Here is a 25,242-nt window from a genome sequence, read left to right as displayed (position 1 = left end):
ACCATTTTTGATGCCTTACTACATTTTGACATTTTTAACATTTTTGATGTGTTATTATAACAACATATTTTAACTTCTATTTTGGATTGCTATTATTTCTGCATAGCTTTTATATTACTTGTTAGTTTTACTCTAGTATTAAATTAATTTTAGCATTACATAAATTTTTTCTTATCACATTTTACAATTTACAGATTCAATTCAATTAAATTCAAATAAATTTTATTTGTACAGTGAAGATAACTTTTACTGTTGAAACTAAATCCAGTAACAGATTACTATGACTATTACATCTTACTTCTGTTGTTGCTCATTACTTTTACATTACTTGAATTACCTGGAGGACTCTGTCCTGGTCTCAAAGAACTTCTTCATTGTACGAAGACTCTCTGTGATCGTGGACTACGGCTCTGTGATCGCGGACAAAGTCTCTGAGATTATGGACAAAGTCTCTGAGATTATGGACAAAGTCTCTGAGATTATGGACAAAGTCTCTGAGATTATGGACAAAGTCTCTGTGATCGTGGACGATGTCTCTGAGATCATAGACGCTGTCTGTGTGATCATCGACAATGTCTCCATGATCGCGGGCAGTGCCGTCAAATCGGTGACCCCAGTCTCCGCCGATTCTATCGCAAGGTCTCTACGAAGCATGGGACAATGTCTCTGACCATGGACAACGTCTCTCTCGTCTTTGACAAGGTCTCTGCGACCATAGACGACGTCTCTGATCGTGGACCATGTCTCCCTCATCCTCAACAATGTCTCTCCGATCGTGGACGATGTCTCGGGCGATCATGGACGATGTGGTGGAAAAAGTGGTGACACCTGAAGGAAATCAAAGAGAAACATACAGAGGAAAATGATCAATACACTACTACCTATTCCTCATCAACAGTTAAACCATGAAAACACAGAAATATTCAACATTACAGCTGAACCAGAACATTTAACAAACATTAGAGGCTGTTTCAGAAAATCAACAGTTGACTGTCATCACCTCCTGAAGAACCAACAACAACAAATATTTGGGAAAAAGTTAAATGATTATTAATTGTGTCTATCAACAAATCACTGAAGAAATCGTGTATGTTACTGTGAACTGCACAACAATAATAAACACTATCAGTTGAGTCAATTTCTGAATGCAGGATTTTAACTTGTGCTGTTTATTTTGATGTGTTGTTTTCATGTAGATGTCTCACTTTAATGTGACTTCTATTATTACACTTTCCTCATATACTGAACACTGAATATAAACAGTTTAATGTCAGTGCTCTGTGCTGGACAGTTGATGTAAAGCTGTTTGTGCATTACCTGGAGGCCTCTGTCCTGGTCTCAAAGAACTTCCTCATTGAATGAGACTTTCTGTGATCGTGGACTACGTCTTTGTGATCGCGGACAATGTCTCTGAGATTATGGGCAAAGTCTCTGTGATCATGGACAATGTCTTTGTGATCGTGGACGATGTCTCTGAGATCATAGACGCTGTCTCTGTGATCATCGACAATGTCTCCATGATCGCGGGCAGTGCCGTCAAATCGGTGACCCCAGTCTCCGCCGATTCTATCGCAAGGTCTCTACGAAGCATGGGACAATGTCTCTGACCATGGACAACGTCTCTCTCGTCTTTGACAAGGTCTCTGCGACCATAGACGACGTCTCTGATCGTGGACCATGTCTCCCTCATCCTCAACAATGTCTCTCCGATCGTTGACGATGTCTCAGCAATCGTGGACGATGTGGTGGAAAAAGTGGTGACACCTGAAGGAAATCAAAGAGAAACATACAGAGGAAAATGATCAATACACTACTACCTATTCCTCATCAACAGTTAAACCATGAAAACACAGAAATATTCAACATTACAGCTGAACCAGAACCTTTAATCCCATTTTGACTGATCCTTAACAATAACATTTGACATTTGTATACCTTAGTATACTGTGACATTAATGTCAGTTCTCTGTGCTGGACAGTTGATGTAAAGCTGTTTGTGAATTACCTGGAGGCCTCTGTCCTGGTCTCAAAGAACTTCCTCATTGAATGAGACTTTCTGTAATCATGGACTACGTCTCTGTGATCGTGGACTATGTCTCTGTGATCGCGGACAATGTCTCTGAGATTATGGACAAAGTCTCTGTGATCATGGACAATGTCTTTGTGATCGTGGACGATGTCTCTGAGATCATAGACGCTGTCTCTGTGATCATCGACAATGTCTCCATGATCGCGGGCAGTGCCGTCAAATCGGTGACCCCCGTCTCCGCCGATTCTATCGCAAGGTCTCTACGAAGCATGGGACAATGTCTCTGACCATGGACAACGTCTCTCTCGTCTTTGACAAGGTCTCTGCGACCATAGACGACGTCTCTGATCGTGGACCATGTCTCCCTCATCCTCAACAATGTCTCTCCGATCGTGGACGATGTCTCGGGCGATCATGGATGATGTGGTGGAAAAAGTGGTGACACCTGAAGGAAATCAAAGAGAAACATACAGAGGAAAATGATCAATACACTACTACCTATTCCTCATCAACAGTTAAACCATGAAAACACAGAAATATTCAACATTACAGCTGAACCAGAACCTTTAATCCCATTTTGACTGATCCTTAACAATAACATTTGACATTTGTATACCTTAGTACACTGTGACATTTTTGATGTTTTACTATAACGTGAAATTTTTACTTCTTTTTGGATTACTATTACTTATGCATTGCTTTTATATTGCAGATTACTTTTGTCCTAACACTTTCCTCTTATACTGAACACTGAACATAAACAGTTTAATGTCAGTGCTCTGTGCTGGACAGTTGATGTAAAGCTGTTTGTGAATTACCTGGAGGCCTCTGTCCTGGTCTCAAAGAACTTCCTCATTGAATGAGACTTTCTGTAATCATGGACTACGTCTCTGTGATCGTGGACTATGTCTCTGTGATCGCGGACAATGTCTCTGAGATTATGGACAAAGTCTCTGTGATCATGGACAATGTCTTTGTGATCGTGGACGATGTCTCTGAGATCATAGACGCTGTCTCTGTGATCATCGACAATGTCTCCATGATCGCGGGCAGTGCCGTCAAATCGGTGACCCCCGTCTCCGCCGATTCTATCGCAAGGTCTCTACGAAGCATGGGACAATGTCTCTGACCATGGACAACGTCTCTCTCGTCGTTGACAAGGTCTCTGCGACCATAGACGACGTCTCTGATCGTGGACCATGTCTCCCTCATCCTCAACAATGTCTCTCCGATCGTTGACAATGTCTCGGGCGATCATGGACGATGTGGTGGAAAAAGTGGTGACACCTGAAGGAAATCAAAGAGAAACATACAGAGGAAAATTATCAATACACTACTACCTATTCCTCATCAACTTCCGTAAGGTGCCCCGACGATAAGGCTAATGCTAACGTTCGCCACTAATGCTAACGCTGATATCCAGGTGTAAAGCAACCAGGTACAGAGGCAAAATAATACAAAATGACCAAAAATAGACACAAAACGATGACAACGACACGATAGACCGCTTTAAACTGAGTTCAAATGATCAAGGTGGAACACAAAGTTACAAAGAGATAATGAAAATATCGGTAAAGTGACTGTAAACGCATACATCAGAAATAAGACAGACTATCAAGAGCTCTTTGTGTTTTCACCCGTTAACGGTGGGGGTCCACAATTCATGTCAGGGATGCCTCAGTCACGACAACACAAACACACTCTTATCCACACGATAAACACGTCTGACAATGGAAATTAGGTCAAAAGAAGAAGAGAAGTCTAATGCTATCGCACGCCGCTAGCGCAGATACTACCGCTAGCAGCTAGCTAGATCACTACTTAGCCTTACCTTGGCGCCGTAGGTGTATTCAGCGTCCAGGCTGACTCCTACTCGACAGTAAAGCAGCTCAAACGCTTGTTTTAGCATCCAAGTTCCTTCGGTAATTCAGTTTTCTCACAGTACTGACAAACCGGGGTCAACGGTTCAAGCGTTCGTTTCAATCTGTTTCCGACTTCCGCTCCTTTGCGCTCCTCCCAGAAACGTCAAGAACGATGACGACACGTGACGCGGCCAATGACAGCACGCGCAAGGCAACAACGACAGGAAGAAACGCCAATAGGCGGATTCTGTTCCGCCTAGCCGCCTCTAACCGCCTCTGATTGGTCTAATAATACATCCATGGGGAAGGTAGGATACCATTAAGGTTTGGATCTGGATGTGGAGCATACAAAGAATCCGCCGTTGACACATTAACTGCATGAACGTTTTGATGCTTTGCCTCTTTTAGAAACCAAAGAAACTCAAATTAAAGTGCGTCTATGAAGTAGTAACCACTGGTTAGCACTAAAAAGGGTCCGTAGCACCCAGCTACTCACACGCAAGAAAAACAATGGTTAAATTTTAGAGTATTCCTGAAACTATTCCTTTCACAAGATGTAAGACATTCAGCCTAACAATGTGTAACATTTATTTTTCATTCTTGGAGCCATAAATCTTTCTGTTAGCCTCTAAAATCTTCAGTGACACACCATAATATATTCATAATCCACCAGCATGAGAAACAATTTGCTTTTCACACCACATGCACGAAAACTGCCTTCTTCATTCATTTATTTGCATCCAAAAACTCCTGGTTTTACAGTAAGTGTCCATCCCAAGATGCAGCACAGAGCTCCAGAGTCATGTCTTGGCAAATACTGAAGCGTGTATAGGTTTGTCTTTCAATATGGTTGATGTTTTTGTTGTTGGAAATATAGAGACTCCAGTTTGGAGCCCTCAGGGACAGGGACATTACCTCTTTACATAGCTCTGAAATGTTACTGTCCAGTACACTGAGCAGAGTAAGGGTAAATGGTAAATAATTATACAAAGCACTTTTGACAGTTTACATTTGAACCGTTTTTATATTGCATATTGTATTTGTGAGAGCAGTCTGTCGTGTTTCCACATTTTCCAACCAAATTCTGTCCCTGAATGTGACAAACCATGTGACAGATATCAGACATAAAAATTATTTGTATGATTAACTGATCAATTCTCTTTTCCATAAAATGTAATCTATATAATGATAACATCTGAACAAGGCGCCATGACCAGATGTCTTTACAGATAAACAGTGATATAAAACAAATCTTCACATTTTAGAAGGTCAAAACAGAAAATGTCAACTTTAATTGAACAGCAGCCACTTTGGTCACAAGTGGCAATTGTAGAATAAGGGTAGATGTAATTCCTTGCTGTGTTTCATTTGTTTGAGAAAATCACTGAGAAGTTTCTGTGACATGATCAAATCTAGTGTAACAGTAACACACGAAGAGAAGAATCATTATATCAGTGAAATGACAGTAAATAGGTAAACTCTATCCTACTGGTTGTAACCAACAACCACAATAGGTTGTAGCAGGAAAAAAGTAGAGTGTACTGAATTAAATAAAAGGTGTGTTTTATTTCTCTTAAATGTAACTTTTCATTTGTTTCAACAAACCAAAGTGACATAGTTTCATTTCAAAGCAGAGAGGACAGTGAAACACTGCTTCTCATCTGAAGTAAGGTGTTACCTAATCACATTCAGATATTTATATGTATTTGTATGTTTATCTGTAATACAACTGTTTTTGAATTCAAAGGACACACTGTGTTTAAATATCAGTAACTTTGCTGAATGTGCATCAGAGGGACTTAAATTTAAAACACAATCATCACTGTGGCAAAAAGTAGGCATGAGAGGCAAAAGCTCAACTGAACCAGAATTATACTTTAAGTAGCTAACATGGAAAATAAACAGCTTAAGCGTCTGAGGGTCCACAGCAGCTAAACCTGAACAATTCACAGACACAACTTGAGAAAATACATCATAGTCATATATCAAATACAGGAGTGTACAGCAGGTGGTTATTTATTGAACATGTCCACATTCTTTAGACGTTGAAGCGGAACATCACCTCTGCATGGATGACAACATGCTAAGTGCCATTTAACATTAATAAATGTTCATTTTTGTGACAGCAGCTTTTTCAGCTGTTACTGGGTCAGAAAGGACATGAAAAATAATGCAGAACTTTTGAATCCTTTTCCCCGTCACCCTTCACCAACACAGTTTCAACATAGTGGAGTTTGGAGAATGGAGTGTAGTTGTGGCAGCTAGCTTATAAACAGCAGTTTATCATTGGGTGGGAGTGAGTCGAGGCAGAGTCAGGATCCCGCTTAACAAGTTCTCTTTTTGTCCCTCAGACTCCTTTGAGCAGGACTCCGGTCTGACCAGGCTCAGCCTTTTGGGAGCAGTTGTCCATTTTTTTGGTGTTGTCGGTGCGAGGGCGTCGCAGGTTCAGGAAGCTGAAGCGGGCTTCCAGGCTGAAGGGCTTCTTGGTGCTGGTTGTGGAGCTGTTGTTGTTGTTTGTGGTGGGAGCGTTGTCCAGATCCCCCTCTGCACCCTCTGCCCGGTCACCTGCAGAGAAGGAGAAGGTCAGTGAATGGTTAAGTCTTTTTTAATGGCCATTAATTATTCAAGACAATTTTTTTAAGCTTGAGCAGGCTCAGACAGATTTTGGTGCAAGCTGCTGTACTGCGGTGTTTTTGAACCTGGGTGGTTCCTGTCCTATGAATTCAGGTGCTGCTAAGTGTTTGAGGGTGACTGGTTGTGATGTCTTGTTGCAGTTTTGGCCAGCAGGGGACTGTGAACGAGGTCAGGTCCTCTAATTAAACAGAGTGTGGTCAGCAGAGAATCCGGACTGACTGGAACTGCATCCAATTAAGAGTAACGACGAGGGTAAAGCACCCCTCTAACATCCTGGTCCTAAAATCTCTGTTATACTTTGTTCACAGACACACTGAGCTGTAAATGTTTGATTACAGCTGAAGTTTAGTCAGTTTTCTCTTCCCTGCAGGTGAAACACTTCTCACTGTCACAGTGACTAATAAGCTCCTGGTGGAGCAGGTGTGAGTCACACAGGTAGCCATACCCAGAATAGATTCTCAAGCATCATCCATCTCAACTGGAACTGCACGTGCTGCACACAAATGGACCTATTTACAGCTGATGCTGAGTCTCACATTCACCCAAACACTTTTCCACTTTTTAACTGATGAACTCTACTAATCAATAATGAAATTATTTATGGCTTACAATTAATTATTATCTCTATTTTCTCCTCTAGATCTCAATAATTCTAAATGATATAGTTAATTAAATTTATGCAACCTGTGACCAACTAAGCAGCATTAAATGGATTAAGCACTTGCCCAATATGACACAACACTAACTGTAGCAGCAGTCCTTCTGTTCAAACCTTGACTACACAACAGACACAAAAACAATGTCAGCTAAAACGTTTCCCATCACCCACCTCTCTCCAAGTCGCATTCAGGTGATGACGCTCCGCTACACTCGCTGCGAGGCCCGAGCACCGGCGAGATGAGGCTGAAGTCAGACAACGACACCGTGCTGGGAAGATCCAGACTGCAGGGCCTGGAGGGAGGAGCAGGGGACGAGGAGGAGGAGGAGGGAGTCGGCGACGGAGAGGCAGAGGAGGATGTGTATGAGGTGGACGAGGAGCTGGCGAAGGGGCAGGGCGACGTGAGATCCTGAGGGCTGCTGGGAGACGAACCCAAGCTGCAGGTGGAGCGGGTCTCCGAGTCTTCTTCAGACATGATGCTGCCGCCACCGCCGCACGCCTCGTCATCGAAACACACTGATGCCACTGCAGGAGGGACACATGGAAGAAAGGAGAGGACAGGAGGGGAAGATGGAAAAAGTCGAGTCAGTTTTTATTCATTTATTTATTCTATAAAGGGACAAACAAAAAAAGAGAAAGGGAGGGAGACGAAGAGCGAGGAGGCAGAGGTGAACTTACGAGAAGGGAAGAAAAGGGACAAACTAAAGGAGGAAGGAGGGAAATGGAGGCAAAAGGTGCAGAGAGAGGAGGGTGCACGTAAAGAGATGAAGGAAGAGACACAGCATGAAAAGGCAGAAAGGGAGAAAGGAATGAATGGCAAGAGGAGATGAAGGAAAAGAGAGGGAGGGAGGAATTGATGGATGGAAACGATGCCAACAGACCAGAGGAGGAGAGGTGGGGAAAAAGGGACAGACAAATGAAAAGATAGAAGGAAGGACGGATGAACAAAGATAAGAGAGGATAAGAGAAAAAAACCTGACTTTGAGCAAACTGATATATAAATAGAACCGAGAGGACTCTGAACTGTCACATCCAGTCAAGGTGTTTCATTTTCCCCGACTGAAATCAAAGCACACGAATGCACCGTCAGTATCTGCTCTGTTCAGCCACAGCTGTACATTCGTTCTTCATAAGAGTTAACTTGTAATCACACCATCAGCTTTGGACTGGATGCCTACACTACTCTGCGGTTACCATGGCAACACCATCCTATTAATTCCCCAGTCAAGGCCGATAGGATACAAAAGGCAGATTTCCATTTTTGTAGACTGATTTCCTTCAGCTGTGGATCTGTTTCTGCGTGTCCAGAGACTCCACTGATCTGGACCACTGGCAAACAACAACCTTTCAACAACATGTTGACTTGAGTCAAATTACCATAAACTACTGAATCATTGCTGGATGCTTTGAACTCACTACAGCTCTGATTTCCTTCTCTATGGCAACACTAAGACTCCTGGCTGGTGTTGCAGTATTTTGAGCCATGACAAAATAACAACATAAACCTACTGTACTGTTACATTATCTGTTGTTCTGGGGACATAGGACACACTGAGGATTCATTAAACCTATGACATGGGAATAAAGGATGAGGGAAAAAACCCTGAGAAACCAACAGCTTCTCTGTTCCTGAGTTTTTCTATAATTCTGAGATTTCTGCCTCATCAATACAATCAAGGTAATAGAAATTAGTTTGTGGTTATTAAATAAAATGTCAGCAGAAAATAGATAATTTGGATTTACATCCAATAAAATCTTGATTTGGAAAAATATAAAATTTCAATTATGATTTTATTGAGTTACTCAGAATAATCCATATGACTGAAGTCTGAAACCTACAAATATTCATTCACAATGTAGAAGACCAGAAAAACCAGCAAATAATCATACGGTTTGTAACACTGAAGGTAAAGATGGAGGCGCATTGAGCTCTCACAGCCACCAAATTCTACAGGTTTTCACAGAGTCAAAGTGTCACGAGAGCTAAGACTTAGTTAGAATTAGTTCTAGAGAAAGGGTTAGGGTTAGCTGTGTACCAGTCAGGAAATACATCATTTCACTATGTGGGATTCGTAAGTCTAGACTATTTGAAGTGTGTTTCTGTTTTCTCAAATAAACACACTGACGTTTGCATCGATCCTCAGGAGTCTGTCTCCACCTGGTAAGTGCCAGTAACAGCTTTGCCTGAGCCAGAGAGAATCAATTTCTACTCAGGGAATCAGTTTGCATAATCAGTTTTTCCTCTCGAATAAAACCCGTTCAGTCTAAACTAAAAGAGGCTAAATAACAACAGGACAGTGACTAGATCTCATTACAGCCAACCCTGACATTTAGAGAGTCACCAGGTGAGCAGCTGCGACTGTGCAGGTCGACAGCAAAGCAGCGGGAGGGGAGGGTTTGACCTTTACTAATTGGCCTTTTATCTCATCAGGACAATCGACTGAGTCACGCTGAAGAGCAAACGTTTGGGCATTGGCTGTGAAAAGAGTTTATGTGACAAACATCTTCTTCAGACTGAAACTGAAGCGGTGAGGTGAGAGAGAGACATGTCGTGCTGTACTCACTGGATATTACGTCAGACTCCATTTTGAAGCTGGAGATGTCATCCCCAGACACGCTGTCGCCCTCTGCGCCCACGCCCCTGCCCCGGGGGCCTATGGTGGAGTTTCGCCGTCGCTCGTGGATCTCGTCTGAGATCATCTCCAGGTTCCTCAGGGCCGTCTTGTACTCGCCTTTGGCCTGAGACAGCTTGGCCTGCCGCTCGTCCACGTTCTTCTTCAGGTTCTGGAAGAGAGAGAAAAAAGAGGGAGGAGGATTATGATGGAAGTCATGGACGACAGACAACAACAACAAAACCACACTGGACCTCATTTAGCCTCTAAAAAAAGCCTCAGTGCTCATTTTAATGAACTCTCTGAGCTGCACAGGAGGGATGATGCTTCAAAAGATCCTCAGTGTTAAACACACCACTCTAAATTCTCCCTTAAGTACTCGGAGATCTGGTGACTGGCCATTCTGTAAAGCAGCTTTGATTCACAGTTACATGAATCCCAATGAACCCAGGGTAAAAAGTTGTCGAGACATCCACAGAAAATGATCAAACCTTTCCTTGAATAGTTTAGCCAAGTAGCAGGCAGAGAGAAGAAGCTGGATACAGTGCAGGTTTGACATGTTTCTATAGATAACTGGCCTGTTGGAAGCAGCCACCATCTAAAGCTAATTAAACAACTTATGAGTTATTGTCAAACTCTTGTTGCTCCCAGCTGCAGTTCGTGCTTTAACTCCAGTCTAATCGTAGCCTTAAGCACGTCGACTCCTCTACAACAGTTTGTGGTCAGAGTATTTAACCCGATCAAGCAACAACACAACATAAACAGTGGCAACAGAGAACAGTGTCCTCATAACGGTCTATACTCAGACTAGGTCTAGAGTACAGTCTGGACCTGCTCTGTATGAAAAGTGCCTTGAGATAACTTCTGTTGTGATTTGGCGCTAGATAAATAAAACTGAACTGAATGGAGTAACTTTAATGGTGATCAATGGGGTCAAGTAAATTAGAGCTGAGCGACCATCACGTACCTCCAGCTGCAGATAGTACTTCGCCTTCATCTCAAAGTAGGGCCTGTGGAGGAGGAGGAGGAGGAGAGAGGAAGAGATTAGATCAGAGGGGAAAACTACAGAGTAACCCAGAAAAGAGCAGTACCCACATCATCACCATGGCAACCCGGGGGAGGAGAGGGAGATAAAGGGGTTGTGATGTTGGATGAGTGAGCGATGCAGAACGGATTAACGCCCTGCTGAGGCAACACACGGCTGATAATTCACAGAGACAGGATCCAGAAAAAATACAGGACGTATCTTTATATACATATATACACTGAACCAAGTACAAAGTATAATTACAAGAACTGGAACTGACCTGCAGTCAGTACAAATTTATACTTTGTTCTTCCATTATAAAAATACGTCAAAATACCTATTTCTAATGACATTTTACGTCAAGATCCAGATCTCTCCGATCATACAGTTCATCCTATATTCAGATCCTTCGGTTCAGTAATAACACGAGTTTAAACCTTCACTTCCTGTCAGACTGTGTCACGACTGAGTCAGTGATCAGCAGGGACGACGTTAGAAACAAACAGTGCAGCATCATCAGTGACTGTGAGGAATTTTCCAGCCATGTTTTAGCCCCATGTAGCTTTTTATGAGTGTAATTTTTGGACTTAAGCAATTGGGCGAACAAGTGACCAACACCACGGGGGTGGACAGATCCATCTCTGACTGGGAGAGGTCTCTAAAATGGATTCCTGCTGGATAAAGCAGGAGGCCAAGTTTTATACAAGTTAGGTTTATACGATGATGAGGTTTAGACATGGGGATGGAGGGAGGGTTTTATGTGATGTTTCAGTTCTTTATAACCGGTTTTTCTGTTCTATGAACTCTTTGTTTCCTCAATTAATCACCAAAATGATCCACCTATTTTATCTCTCAGTGATAACTTGTTTAGAGAATACAACATTAATGAAAATTTGGATTTTAAATATAGAGTTTAAAGTAGTCTGCAGTTTCATCATTTAACTTACTTACAGGGACTCAGTTCATTTGCATTTTCTCTCCCAGTTTCTTGCTGGAAGCATTTTCCGAGCTGTTTCTTCTAAACCATTATTGTCAGAGATCTTTTTCCTTTCAGCAGAAATCTAAATAAACTTTGTGGAGACATAAATGTAGGGTAGAGCTGCTCTGACTCTGTTTGTGCCTTTGTAGAAAAATCAGGGCGACAAATCTGTGAAAGTTGAACATCTGATTTCTGAGAAACTCTGGACAGAAAAACACTGAACTTTGCAAAATGAAAAATGCATGGGAAATGAGCTCAGTCTGCAATTAAAAGTACTGAAGGTGATTTTTCATTCAAATGAATTCCATTTCACAGATGTCACCTGGTACATTACTAATTCTAAAGTTCCTGTGCAGCAGCCATATCATTTCCTTTAACTTGTGACGCTGTAGCAGGGCATCAACTCGTGACTGTGCCAGATTTTGCCGGACTTCCCCTTCAACACCTGACTGTTTATAATAAACAGAGATGTGGTTATGATGTGGTTTTGACTGAGACCAGGTTTCACTGCTTTAGAGAGCAGCCACTTTCAGCTGACAACAGAAGAGCGATCTGCACGTTCCAGTAAAAGACGTCTGGATTCTTTTAATCTGCATGGAAACCAGAAACCACATCACCTGGCACTGAAAACAGCTCCACTTCATTAGATGTTTTTTTTTTTCTGGTGGCAGGACAGAGAGAAAGTGTCTTGGATCTCAAGTGAGACTCGTGGGCTGCTTATCTCTCACTCCCTGTTGCTGGGGCTGGCAGAAACACAAAGACTTCACTTCTTTGTGAGCGGCTGAACATTTGGCTAACATCACCCACAGGCGGCCAGTCGTGCACTGACAGTCTGCTTTAGAGGCTGTGACCACATGCCAGCAAAGAACACAATTAATGTCCAAATATAAAACCAGGCTGGAAACTAGAGAGATGAAAACACTGTTGGTCTGTAGCGTCTGATCAGGAGGGTTTGCTTTTAAATACACAAAATAGTCTGTTGAGCCCCAGACTCTTGGAACTGTGACAATCTATCAGGAACAATAAACATCACTAAAGTTGAGAATAAAGTCATATTTTGAGGCTAAATCATAATTTTGTAATCCCACTGGAACTCTCCTCAGGAGCATCAAACTTTTCTTGGATACTTCCCAGGTTTTCCTGCCATCGGCATCTGACGTAAAACAAATAGTTTGTGCAGAAATCTCACCACAGACACCAGATTATTAAATCCCATTGTCCAGCTTTCTGTCAAATTGTTAAATGAGTTTCTTTTTGCACGTTTCTTACTTGGACTTGTTGATGGTGCGTTTGAGTTTCTTCTCCAGCTGTTTCATGCGGCTGATCGCTGCTGTGTACTTCGCCGCCGTCTCCTTGTGCACCAGCTCGCTTCTCGTCTTGCTGTGCTCCGCCTCCATCACCTGTGACAGCCAATCAGAGCTCACAGTCAGTTCGTGAAGAATCTTAATAAGTAAACAGGAAGACCAAGAGTTTACATAGCGTCCAGTCAGTGGAAGGTGGAAGTAATAAAACGATTTCTTCCCACAAAATGAAATGGAAACAAAACATAAATAAAATAAATTTAAAAAATCTTTTTCTGTCCCTGGGGTTAACTCTCCCGCCTCCCCTCCTCACCCGCTGGGTGGCGTGGTTCAGCATCTCCTGCCAGGCGGAGTCAAACTGCCGGTTGTCCTCCTCCAGGAGCCTCTGCTCAGCCAGGGAGATGGTCTCCTTTGCTGCCCTCAGAACCTCGGTGGCTCTCTGGAAGTCCTGGGTGGCCTTCTGGGCCTCCAGCTGGGCCTGCAGGACAGACACAGAGACACACATTATTAGTAAGTAAGGATCATTCTAGTAACACCATTAGAGACCAGCTGGGGCTGCAGGATTTCTCTGTATAAACTCTCTATTTTAAACTATTACCACTCCAAGTCATTGTGGTCCATTTATTTATTTACTTATATTATTTATTATATCTACACTCACTGACTGTGCTCAGCAAGAGGCAAATGAGGGTCAGTCTGTCAGGAGTCAAACTATTTTTCCTGTGCAGCTTGGTCTTGATTTATACTGTAGATCACTGGAGAAATCATTTCCTACATGTTACATCTGTTAGTGATGGAGCAGTGACTCAGTAATAATAAAGATGCACCATACAATTTACTCCCACAAGCCTCTTCTACTGTTCAGACTGAACTCCACATCATCTTCATGGATCCATTGTGGAGCAGCACACAATAAGCACTTGTCTTCCACAGAGCTGTAACTTGTTTTTGTATTAAAAGTGGTTCCTCTTATTCTTTCACTTGTTTTCTCTCCACAGGAACTATCGTCCTCCTCCAAACCTTTTCTGGAGGAAAATAACATCTGAAGTTTACTTTGAGTGAGTTTAAAATCTGGAGAATCTAATGTATAGTTGCTGTTGTCCAGTGTGAGAAATTAACATCTAACATGACTGTGATTTTGTGCAACATCAGTCATACTGCATTTTATTATTTTCTGAAAATATTTTTGGGTTGTAACTAACGTAGTTCATGTACTACAGCTGTAAAATACAGATCCCACTTTCCTGAGCCTGAGGAGACACATGTAAACAACCTAAAACCAAAGATAATCAATTCACAGTGATACCAAAATGGAAAAGTAGAAAATCCTCAACATTTGAGAAGCTGAGAATATTTGGTGTTTGTGCTTGAAAAATAACTAAAAATGATTATCAAAACTTGTTGATGTTTTGAAATGAGGTGAGATCAGATCACTCATGAAGTCTTTAAGTTTTAAGTCCAGAAAACATGCATTTATATGACACACACAAACACACACTGATGCACATACGAGGGCAAAAATAACCCAGAGATCTCAGAGATTCAAGTGTAAAAAAACAAACTTTACAGCACTAAAGCTACGATTGTTGCTACGATGCAGCTGCTTTACATAAGACGTCACTGACGTCATTCGTCTGGTTCATGTGAAGCCGTACAGCTGAGGCATTACACGCTACATTATGATCGCAGTGTGAATGAATGTGTTATTTTGTCGAAGCATGATCAACACATGTGTTCGGCTGTGGATAAAGGGACAGAGGTTTGACACAGTGTCTGTAAAAATCGAATTCCTTCATGCAGCTGGTCGAGCTTCACATGGCTTTACCTCTCTGGGGTTCATGGATTTCCTCAGCGTAGAAAAATTTTTCTGTAAACTTATCAGCAATGACTGTCCTGTTTTATTTAGAGGCCGTCTGAAGGGAATGTTTGAACCACCTGCTGCATGTTAAAGTCTGTAATGAATTGAAAACCAAAAGATATTCAACTTATTATCACAGAAGACTGAGAAAAGATTTGAAAATGTTAACATTTCCTCTCTTAAGTTCTCTAAATAGAATAACCAGATAGGAATGTTTGCTGTAAATTAGTCCCACAGTGACTCAGAGATGTTAAAGGTTAAAGGTACTGTCCAAAATCTATCATGCATCATTTTTGTGTTAATGTAAGAAGAAGAATGTGTCTACACTGTTGGCTGTTGATGAAGGAAGTGAGTAGAAAAGTTGACACGCAGAGAAAACATTTTCAATGTGGCTGGACACAAGTCAGAGAGATTTAGAGTTTCCTCCTGAGAGATGAAAACTCCTCTGTCTCTGTCTCAGTGTCCGGTGTTCTCAGTCGCTGTCAGCTCTGCCTGAGCCCATCTGCAGCTGCAGTGTGTAAGGCATGACGCCACAGGCCAACACAACACTACACACACTGTAAAGGATCAGAGCTGCTGCAGCCTCAACACTGCAACGCTCCCATTTCACTCCAGCTGTTACAGCAGCCAGGTGAGGTGAGGTCGCCTCCTTCTAAGATGAATACGTCATTCAGCAGCAGGTCCACATGACTCCTGCAGAGGTGGCTTACTTTTGACACAGTTACACATCCAGCAGATACAGAGCAACGTTGATCCTTTTACATCACTGGTTGTATATTTTTCCCGATGTTAATAGAAAATTACTGAGTCATGCACTTCAAGGACTTTATACAGGCCTGAGAAGGAAAAAGTGTCCAATATCTCACATGAAAAAAGAGACATTAATCAAAGTCAGAGCCCTCAGATTGTGTTTAGGCTAAGGTCCTAAACAGAGTGTGTTAGACAAAGAGGATGCACAGTACTTGTGGAGAGAGAGAGAGAGAGAGAGTGCAGGGTGGTGTCAGCAGCATTAAGCTAATCCTTTTCCTTCCTTCGTCTGATGTGGAAGCTGGAGCTGACAGCTCTGATTCTAACCCAGAATAAGTGAGTTAATAAGTGAGAGACTGGGTGCATGACAGCAGTGAGTATGCAAATATAAAGTAAAGTACAGGATGAGGAACTTGTGATGAATCATCACCGACGCCCTGCAGTGAATCCCAGCTCCCTCTCTCTCTCTCTCTCTGAGAGTTAGACAAGCATTTCTAAAGTTTTCCCAGTTTTCTTTTGGAGGCACAAACCTCGTCTGAGACGAAGAGCTCAGCAAGAAGTGGGGAGAGAAATAAACTAACAGAGACTGAAGGGAACTGTACGCTGGCCGATCTCTCAGGCTCGGAGAGAAAGACATGTGAGGCAGCTGAAAACAGACTGAATATTAAATCAGGAGTAGATTCTACTGAGCCACTTTATGTTGACTAAGTTAGTGTACAGTGCCGCCTGCCTCCATGTTGCTCTCTCACAATGTTTCCTCTGGTTAGTAAACAGCTGTTTATGCTGTTATTCCAGCGCTGGACTGGTTTTATTTTCAGTTTGATTGGTCATTACATTTACCTTTTACAGTCACATATGCTGACTTTTCCATCAGCTCTTTCCACAGAGCCAGTATCTTAAAGCATCTCTTCTCAGTCTGCAGACGCTCTGACATCACCACATGCTCACTGTAATTTCATTATGGATGGTCATCAACATGCCAGCACAGCAGGGTCCAAACAACCTCGGCCTTGTTGCTATCATGTGGTCGGCTTTGTATTCCACACTGCCTGACTGCAAATGCTGACTGAATGCCACAGAGAGCCATGTGTTACCTACAGTAATGTGTCCTCTGTTAGTGCCCAGTCACATCAGCAGTCATCACAGCAATAACTTTAAAGATTATTCATTTATCTGCTGTCCGGAGGCTCTACTGCATCCAACGTGCCTGGATAGTCCTGTGGGGAGCTAAGAGGACGTACCGATTCATGGTCACCAGAAGATGACGCTTACTTTCTTACTTTCTTACTTTCTTAGGCTGACTAAAGATGAGCTCCTGTGTCATTTCCCTCTTGCTCAGTTCCTGTGGTTACAATAGTCAGCAGCAGCTATTCTCTCTCTCTCCTTGGCTCGCTGGTGTCATGTTCACAGAGAATGATGAGGCTGTGGCAACAATTATCAGTGTGAAAGCTGCAGCCTTCACATTCATATTGTTCTACAAATCTTTATTATTATTTTTCTGTACGTTTTTTAGTCGCTAGCTACTCCTGCATACATACCTCTCATCGTGTTAAGGTCTAAGTTCACTGAGGTTTTGTATTTGTGGTGTAATTGATCGGGAAGTCAGAGTCAGGCTCTGATTCACTGCCATTCAAACTGCGCCAGACGTCTCCTCTGTTTCCGTTGTGTTTGCAGTGTGGACACATGCTGTATATTTTCATGCTCACCTACTCAAACCCCGACAGGAAATACCAACATCTCAACAGAAAAGCTTTATATTGGAGTCCATGTACCGGGGAGATCTATATATAGGCTCACTTCTCAAAGTGTGGGCTTCAGTGGCTACACCAAGTAGAGCAGGTGTTTCCCGATCGGAAGGTTGGCGGTTTGATCCCAGGCTCCTCTGGTCAATGAAGGAACGTACTTTTTACTATTATACTATTTTGCTTTTACTGTAATTTTGCTATTCTGCTATTCATATATTCTGCTATAGATATTCTATTTACTTTTGGCTTTCCACTTTCTTCTGTGTTTTAACTGTGTTTTCAGCCTTTTTAAGCATAAGGCTTCAGTACTGTTGCAGCATTCACACTGTGTTTTCTGCAGGAAAAACATTTTCTAGTTTGCCTTTAGACTGACCTGACATGTTCAATCTGACATGACCTAAAATGTCCACCAGAAGATAAAGCCCTAACAGCATTCGCTCTGGGCGTATCCTAAAGCCAAACTTTACATTTCCAGTAGTGAAGATGTGAGAAAAGCAACAAATACTACGATCATCTCTTCATCTTCATCTGTCCTGATTACAGCCTCGCAGGGCCACTTGTGCGTCTCCTCCTCCTCCTCCTCCTCCTCCTCCTCCCCTGCTGTCACGTTGCCCACGAGAATCCCATTCTACACGTGCTCACCCCCTCTCCATCCATTCCTCCCCCGCCGCCGCCGCCTGCCTCATTCTGTCACACAAACACTAAACACTCTGCTCAGGCTGCTTCAGCCAAGAGGAGACAAATATATCAGAGTCTTTATCTGTTCTCATCAAGTTAAACTGCAACGTCACGTCATAAAAAAATGAGTAATCAACTTGTTTTTGGACTCATTTAGCTTTAACTGGTGACCTGCACGCTTCACTGTGCTTTATATTCACTTAGTCTCTTCATGTTTTTTCATGGTTAATGAGTTTTATCAATGAAACCAAGAGACACAGAATAAAAGCACATTTGTCTGGTTTTCAGACTCTACAGAACAACAGTCAAACAACTAAATACAGCATGAAAATAAAGAGTTTGTTGTTTCTCTCTCTTCTGTTTTTTTTCTCTCTTTGTCCTACTTTTTCATTGCGGTGAAAACATGTCAGCTACAGGCGAGTAAAACATCAATGCTGTCATCCCACTGGCGGCGTTCAAAGCCAACAAGGATGACAGGAGTGAGGAGAGGATGCAGAGAGAAAGAAAAAAGATAAATAAGAGATTAAAAAGTTGTCAGCTTGAAAAACATCAGAGTTATTACGGACGACATAACTGACCAGATACACTGAGAGAACTAAAGTATCATTAGTTGCTCTCACCTGCTCCTGAATGTGACGGGCAGTGATTAAACCAGAAAACAAACAACTGAACCAGACTAGAACAGACCTGGTCTGACTTAGTCCAATCAGTCACCACAACCAAATCACAAACACAATGAGCATTCAACGACAGGTGTTTTCAGACCTGAGGAACTTTGAGGTGTCCGCTCTGCACGGACTGGGAACAACAGTAGTTCTTAGAGAGAGGCTTTTAGCTCTGACTTCAGAGTAGGTGATCTCCCAGCAAAAGAGGATGTTTGAGTGACGTGAGTGTACACTGACTGGTCGAACACATGACCCAGTCCTGCATGGGAAAGTAGGTCTCGGGGGAGCTCCCCAGTGGACAGTTCCTGTCAGGGAGTCCCCAGAACTCTAAGAATCTAATCTTAAGACCCAAACCAGGAATATAAAGAATACGGAGACTGGAGAACTGTTTGATAAACTTAACCTTGTGTGTTCCTTTAACCTCAGTGTGTCTTCACAGCTCTCAGTGTGTGCTGCTGCAGCTTCTCTGGATTTCTGAGTTTAGTCTACAAAGGTGTCGCTACCACAGCAGATCACTTCTGCTTTTTAACAGTGTGTGAGTGTGTGTGAGCTGTATCACACTCTGACCAAGTGTGACAAGAAGAAATACTTCTAATGTCCCCTTTTCTATTTTTTTTAACTTTCAGTTTCACTTCTTACTCTGTCCGTCCTTTTCATTCCCTCCCCTTTTTCTAAACAATCCTTTCCATCAGTGTCTCTCTGTCTCTCTTCCTTGCATCATCAAGTTTATACCTCCTTTCTTTCTCCTTCATCTCTTTCCATCACTGCTGCAGTTTTTCCTGGTTTCTCTCCCTCCCTCTCATCACCCTGTCTCTTCCACTCTCTCCTCCTCTGTTTCTATCTTTATCCACGCGTCTCCTTCCATCCATCTCCATCGCTCGCTGCATCTCTCCCTCCATCACACCTTTTCTTTTCTTTCTCTCCTCATCTGTCACTTCCTATATCCCACTTAATCTTACTTGCTTCTGCCTCTTTGCCTTTTCACGTCTCCTTCACCACGTTTCGTGCTTTATCTCGACCTTTCTTTTTCTCTCTCCATCCTAGTCCTCATCAGCTCTCACTCCCTCCTCATTCCTCTCATTTGCTCTTGTGCTTCATATTTAAATCACCCTGCGTGCAGCCTATGAAATTTTCAGAGAGATGAGCCTCCAGAGGAAAGCTGATGTGTAAGTAATGCAGAGCTTCAAAAACCGAGCTGCGACTCCCTCTCTGTCCTTCTGTATGTCTCGGGGAGAAAAAGCAATTTGGTTCTACGGGCACTTCAATTATTCAAGAGACCCTTAAACAGAGAAAACATGGTTTGTTAACTTGTCAGAAAAGAATGGAAAAAGAAGGATGGCGGCATTAAGGAGGAACAGTTCCATATATTCTGGATGTCGTTTGGATCTAACTGGGTCAGGTTTTCATTAGGCCGATTGGTTCTCCTCAAATCCTGTTTTCTATAAGATACATCAACATATACTGAGAGCAGGATGCACCAGTATCTTCTGTAACACTCCACACTACACTGAGTGTCTTATGTTCTCTGTGATGGATTTATCACTTAAAAGCTTTAATATGCAACTTCACCAGATTAAAATGTCTAAAAATGACTGGACCCATCTTCTATATTTCATTGAGGTGTGTACTTACATTATCCCAAATGTTCCCAGCAATTTTCACACCAAGAGAAATCTGTAACTTTAACCAATGTTTCATTTGGTCCCCTGTCATATCCCCTTTGTGTCAGCGTTGTAGTTGTCTGCTCAAACTTCACTTTTTATCCAGATTTAAGTCACATTTCTATGATACACTTGTCGGTTTAGTTATCAGACGCCTGGATCTGAAGTAATCAGAGAAACAAGCCGAGCAAACATTAGCAGAAGCTCAGCTTGCAGCCCCTCCAAGATATGCTGCGTCCACCAAACTGCATCAGAGAAAGACTGATTTTTAAAGCAAAACTGCTTCATTCAGTGTTTTTACTGGTTTTAATCACCTGGTCTGTTTGTTTTGGGGAGGAGGAGACCTCTGTGGACAATTCTGCTCCTGCTACAAACCTCCTGAAAGACTGACACTGAAGGAATCTTAACCAGGACAAGCTGACATCCAAAAGTCAAATACATAATCTAACATAACAGTACTGGCCTTCACAATAACATGATGAAAGACGACTCATCACTTGTCAGATCTTAACATTATCAGGGATTCAGTCAAACATCCATAACGGCCTTCAAAACCTCTTTATCGGTCAAACCCCTGCAGAAGGAGAAAGACATAAAGGAAGAGAGATGGGAGAAAGGACAGAAAGGACAGTTCGACGTCTCCTCATCAGTCACCGCTGCAGAAGGAAGACGTTCTGGGGAAATGAGCCTTTAGATCATAAAATAGACTTTCTATTGACCTTCACATCATCCTGTTAAATGCACTGCCATGTACATGTGTTTCTTCTTCATTCATCCAGGGAGGAATGGCTTCTTTACATTCACGACAGGCAGTAACTGCAGTGCTCAGAGGAATCAGACCAGACTGATCCCGACAAATCCAAAACCAGTTTGTCTACCACAATGAACACAAGAGAAGGACGAGGGGGTGTAGGAGGAAATCTGTTTTCAAAGTGACCTGATTTGGCCAATTTTCCAAGAAATCTGATTACTGTAATCTCTGATCCTCGATTGAGTCTGGCAATTAATTTCCTCTAAAGAGGAAACACAATTTGGGACAATGATGTCTATTAAAGGGAGCTGCTGGAGGACATGCAAGCGCTGTAAACATGGCGTCCTCTCTGTCCCGCTGTGCCCAACTAACCCCAGCCTTCAAGCAAATCTGATGTCGCTGGTTATTCCAGGAGAGTGGTGAACAGAACTGCGAATGGCCTAGATATGTGAAGGAGCTTCAGGGTTGAAAGTACCACAGATGACTTCAACAGCAGGGAGGAAGCCTCAGCCTCTGATGTACACTTCACAGTCTTTAATAGGAGAATTAACCCAGATACATCCAGGCTTAAGAAGAAGGACTGGCAGTGAGGGAAAGTTAACAAGGCAAAATGCTCAGCCAAAGACAAAATCTTTGCGCTGGTTTGCAGAGACAACAGGAAAGTTTCATATTGTCCCGTTATCACATTACTCACAGAATTAGCATTAATTAGCAGCAGAGGGTACGACATGCCACTAGCAATGTTCGGTGAAAGCAACAGTCAGCATAACAAAGAGACGAGAGTGTCGCAGCTCAGAAAATCAATGTATTCTGCTCACAGTTAAGAAGCGGTCGGGTTTATTTTAACAGATTAGTTTAATATAAGGTCAGGAACCACGGTAACAAGCTTACAAATAATACACAATACAACTCAAAGCTGTGGCGCTCCATCAAACACCAACAGCAGTGTTTCCTCATCATGACCCTGTTGAGGCTTATGAGGCAATAAGGGAGGACGGAAAGTCAACAGCAGAGTGAGGAGTGACCATGAGTGCAGGGCCAAGGGAACTAGACGCTCTCAATTACAATAAAATGGGAGTAAAATAAGAAAAATAAATGAATAAAACGTTTGCGGCTTCATGTAGCCACAATGCTTCTGTAACCCAACACGACTTAAGCTGTATGAACTGAACGAGTGAGCAACCAAATGCTTTAAAATTCACTGCACAAGAAAATCATCCCTTCTCTGTGCATGCATCAACGACACAAGCACACATCATCACGCTCCAGTGAATGTTTTAACTGAGTCATGGTTAAAAGTACAAAGGGAAATCCACACCCAACCACAAAACAGTGTCAGAGCTGCTCCACTGACGTGCCTGCCAGAGATATTACGCAACAACAGACAGACCGGTGGCATCACAACACAACAGACACACACAAACACAGTCCCAGGTGGTCAAAACAAAACCAGATGGCTTTGACCTTGCAGCAGCTTCCTCTGCCCCCGTTCCCTGACTTCCCAAATCCCACATCTTTCAATCCATCCGTCCATTTCAGCTTATCCATCAGCACCAATCCCTGCGGATAAAGTCTGATGTGACGTGCACTGCCTGCCAAAAAACCTCACTCCAGCTGGGGAGGGAGATAAACAGGAGGACACAGAGAGAGAGAGAGAGAGAAAACAATTTCATATTACACAATAAAAACCTTCCACAGATCCACATGTTTAAATCTTTGCCTTGGGATTTCCCTGCAGCTTCTGTTCATCATGACGGGACGTCTGCCTACTTTGATTTCCCTTTTGAAGTTTTCAATAGTTTATTTTATACGCTGTGAATTAAGGGTGATACTTAGAAAATGGACCACTTACCCACAGTCTCTCTGAGTCTCATCTGTCTGATACAGTAAATGAAGCGTTTCTTCACTGCTTTCTCACGATGTCTCACTTTATCCTTTTTATTCCTCTCACAGTTTTCTAGCATATCGTCGACATCTCAACAGACACCCTGCTGACACCCCCTTTTCCTCACTGATCTCCTGACATCTTTACAAACTCAGGCCACCATCACAGCCACAGAGGACGTTACATCTGGTAACAAGGAGCAGTTTAGTTCTGGTGGTCTTCAGGTGTTCTGAGCTGATATGGGATCTTTCAGGGTCTTTCTGAAGATCAGCTTTAATTTCATACCAGCTCTCTGCTCTCTGTAAATATTCAATCAGCTTAAGTAATATGTTAATCAGGGTGCAAGGAATGTGAAAAACTGTGAAAAAACTGCTGATTCAGTCATTTTTCAGGTTTCTTCATGCACTGTAGATATCATATACTTATGGTAAGAAGATAGCCGTATAAATCAGCTGAGCCCTGTGACCGACAGCGCCTTTAAACTGACATAACAGACTCTTCACTCCTATTCTCACACAAACAATGACCCAGCTTCACATCTACAATGTTTCTAGGCTCAGCTGCTGTGACCTGCTTCACTGCCTTGTTGGCGGTTTCATCCCTTTCATTAATCCAGCCATTATCCCTACTGATCTTGCTCCACTAGTCCTGCTAGTAGTTACTAGTTATATCAGAAAATGACCACTCTCTGACCTAGCGCACCTTTAAAGCGTTTTTGAATCCGAACAAAGAGCAGAGTCTTGCTCAGGTTAAGCCACCAGCAGCCGAATCCAACTGGCTTGTTAGGCTGCTCCATCTGAGAGCCAGTAAAAGGTTGTTTTCACTCCATGTTATCTTGGTCTGGAACCTACAGAGTAATCCTTGTGTCAACATTTTTCTTCTGCCTCTGGGAAAGGCTCATCTTGCATCCGATTTATCACAAGTAGTCCTCCCTCCTATCTGAACATTTAGTCCTCACTTCTTTCACCCATGATCTTAATCCTGTGCATTCTCATTTTGAACTCAATCTGCCTCCCTGTCTTTAAAACCATGACTCCAACTACCTCTCTGCTTTCTCACCAGACATCACCTAACCTGCAAACACACAGGCTGAGTCCACAGTGTCTGCCACATTAACGCAGAGAGACTGAGTCATTCACTCTTACAGTAGATTTAGACTATTCACTGCAGCTCTAATTGACATACTGACAGAATAACCTGAATGGACATGTGGTTTTGGTTCTGAAATATAAAATCCACACTTTAGAAAAAGGGGCTTTCTTTGACTAAAAACACCACCACTCTCAATTAGATGTGATGAGAGGCATCAAATATTTGTGGCTTTTTAGACACAGTCACAAAAAGAGCATGAATATACTGAAGAATGTATTTCCTTAGCAGGCAGAATATGTGAGTGTGTTTCTGTGTTGGCATCTCACTGCTGATACAGTATGTGAGGAAATCTGACTCTCTTATTTCCATCTCCAACCATGTCTTGAGAAGGGAAGTGGAATAAAAAGTGAGCCCAATGCATATTTCATGATATTAAAATAAAAAAAAAACCTTCTGCTGAAAGTTTAACTTCAGATACACCAGCCCTGCCTCATCCCACCGGAGTCAGCATTTAAAAACGTGCATCTGTGAAGCGCTGTGCACTCAAGCGATCACTTCACAAACTTTTTAGCCTCGTCACCCTGACCCACTTCCTCAGTTCAGGTCATCAGTAAGTGCTTTTTTTTTTGATCACTTGTTCTCTCCTCACAGAAAGGTCAGAAGTTTGATTCATCCAACTTTTAGTGCGTCCTTGAGAAAAAGAGTCAGCAGGTCACACAGCAGAATATCAGACTTAGTTTCAGTAGAATCACCATGATAAGTGAAACATTTACACAATACTTTTGCTTAGTGCACTGGTGAACTTTGTTTACCAATTAAACACCATCTTGGCAGCACTGACCTCTGATGCAAAAAGTCCAGACAGTCAAAAATGGAGGAAGCGCCATGTTATCTCATGAGTCATAATGATATTGTGTCACCAAGTTTCCTGCATCACTTAAATTCAGAATTCATGCATATATGAATTTCACCGTGCTACTCTCGAGGTGAAACTAACAACCATTTTCACTGTAGATTAATCTGTCAATGATTTTTGACTCACCTTGATTAATTAACGG

At 42.4% G+C, this 25,242-nt stretch overlaps 1 protein-coding gene and 1 long non-coding RNA gene across 2 annotated transcripts; both read right to left on the bottom strand.

Moving 5' to 3' along the window:
* Positions 1-239: 239 nt before the first annotated feature.
* Positions 240-4,078, bottom strand: LOC127139576 (uncharacterized). The gene is made up of 5 exons (XR_007809802.1): positions 3,861-4,078; positions 2,848-3,316; positions 2,006-2,474; positions 1,318-1,764; positions 240-828 (listed from the first exon to the last, which is right to left on the bottom strand). It is a non-coding gene; the product is annotated as an uncharacterized LOC127139576 (long non-coding RNA).
* Positions 4,079-4,594: 516 nt separating this feature from the next.
* Positions 4,595-13,610, bottom strand: LOC108889962 (SH3 domain-binding protein 5). Its single transcript, XM_018686679.2, has 6 exons — positions 13,416-13,610; positions 13,071-13,201; positions 10,763-10,805; positions 9,748-9,967; positions 7,355-7,708; positions 4,595-6,456 (listed from the first exon to the last, which is right to left on the bottom strand). The coding sequence occupies exons 1-6, from the start codon at positions 13,605-13,607 to the stop codon at positions 6,239-6,241; spliced, it is 1,158 nt and encodes a 385-aa protein (XP_018542195.2). The 5' UTR covers positions 13,608-13,610; the 3' UTR covers positions 4,595-6,238.
* Positions 13,611-25,242: the final 11,632 nt, after the last annotated feature.

Source organism: Lates calcarifer, unplaced genomic scaffold (assembly GCF_001640805.2).
Source record: "Lates calcarifer isolate ASB-BC8 unplaced genomic scaffold, TLL_Latcal_v3 _unitig_1665_quiver_1604, whole genome shotgun sequence".
Lineage (NCBI taxonomy): Eukaryota > Metazoa > Chordata > Actinopteri > Centropomidae > Lates > Lates calcarifer.
This window is presented reverse-complemented; position numbering and strand designations above follow the sequence as displayed.

Excerpts from the sequence above, each read along its gene's own strand:
- LOC108889962 (XM_018686679.2), bottom strand. The coding sequence starts at position 13,607 with ATGTGTGTCTCTGTGTCTGTCCTGCAGGCCCAGCTGGAGGCCCAGAAG. Across the intron at positions 13,202-13,415 it reads TGAACCACGCCACCCAGCGG|GTGATGGAGGCGGAGCACAG; the intron begins GTGAGGAGGGGA and ends TGGCTGTCACAG. Across the intron at positions 6,457-7,354 it reads TGAATGCGACTTGGAGAGAG|GTGACCGGGCAGAGGGTGCA; the intron begins GTGGGTGATGGG and ends CCTTCTCTGCAG.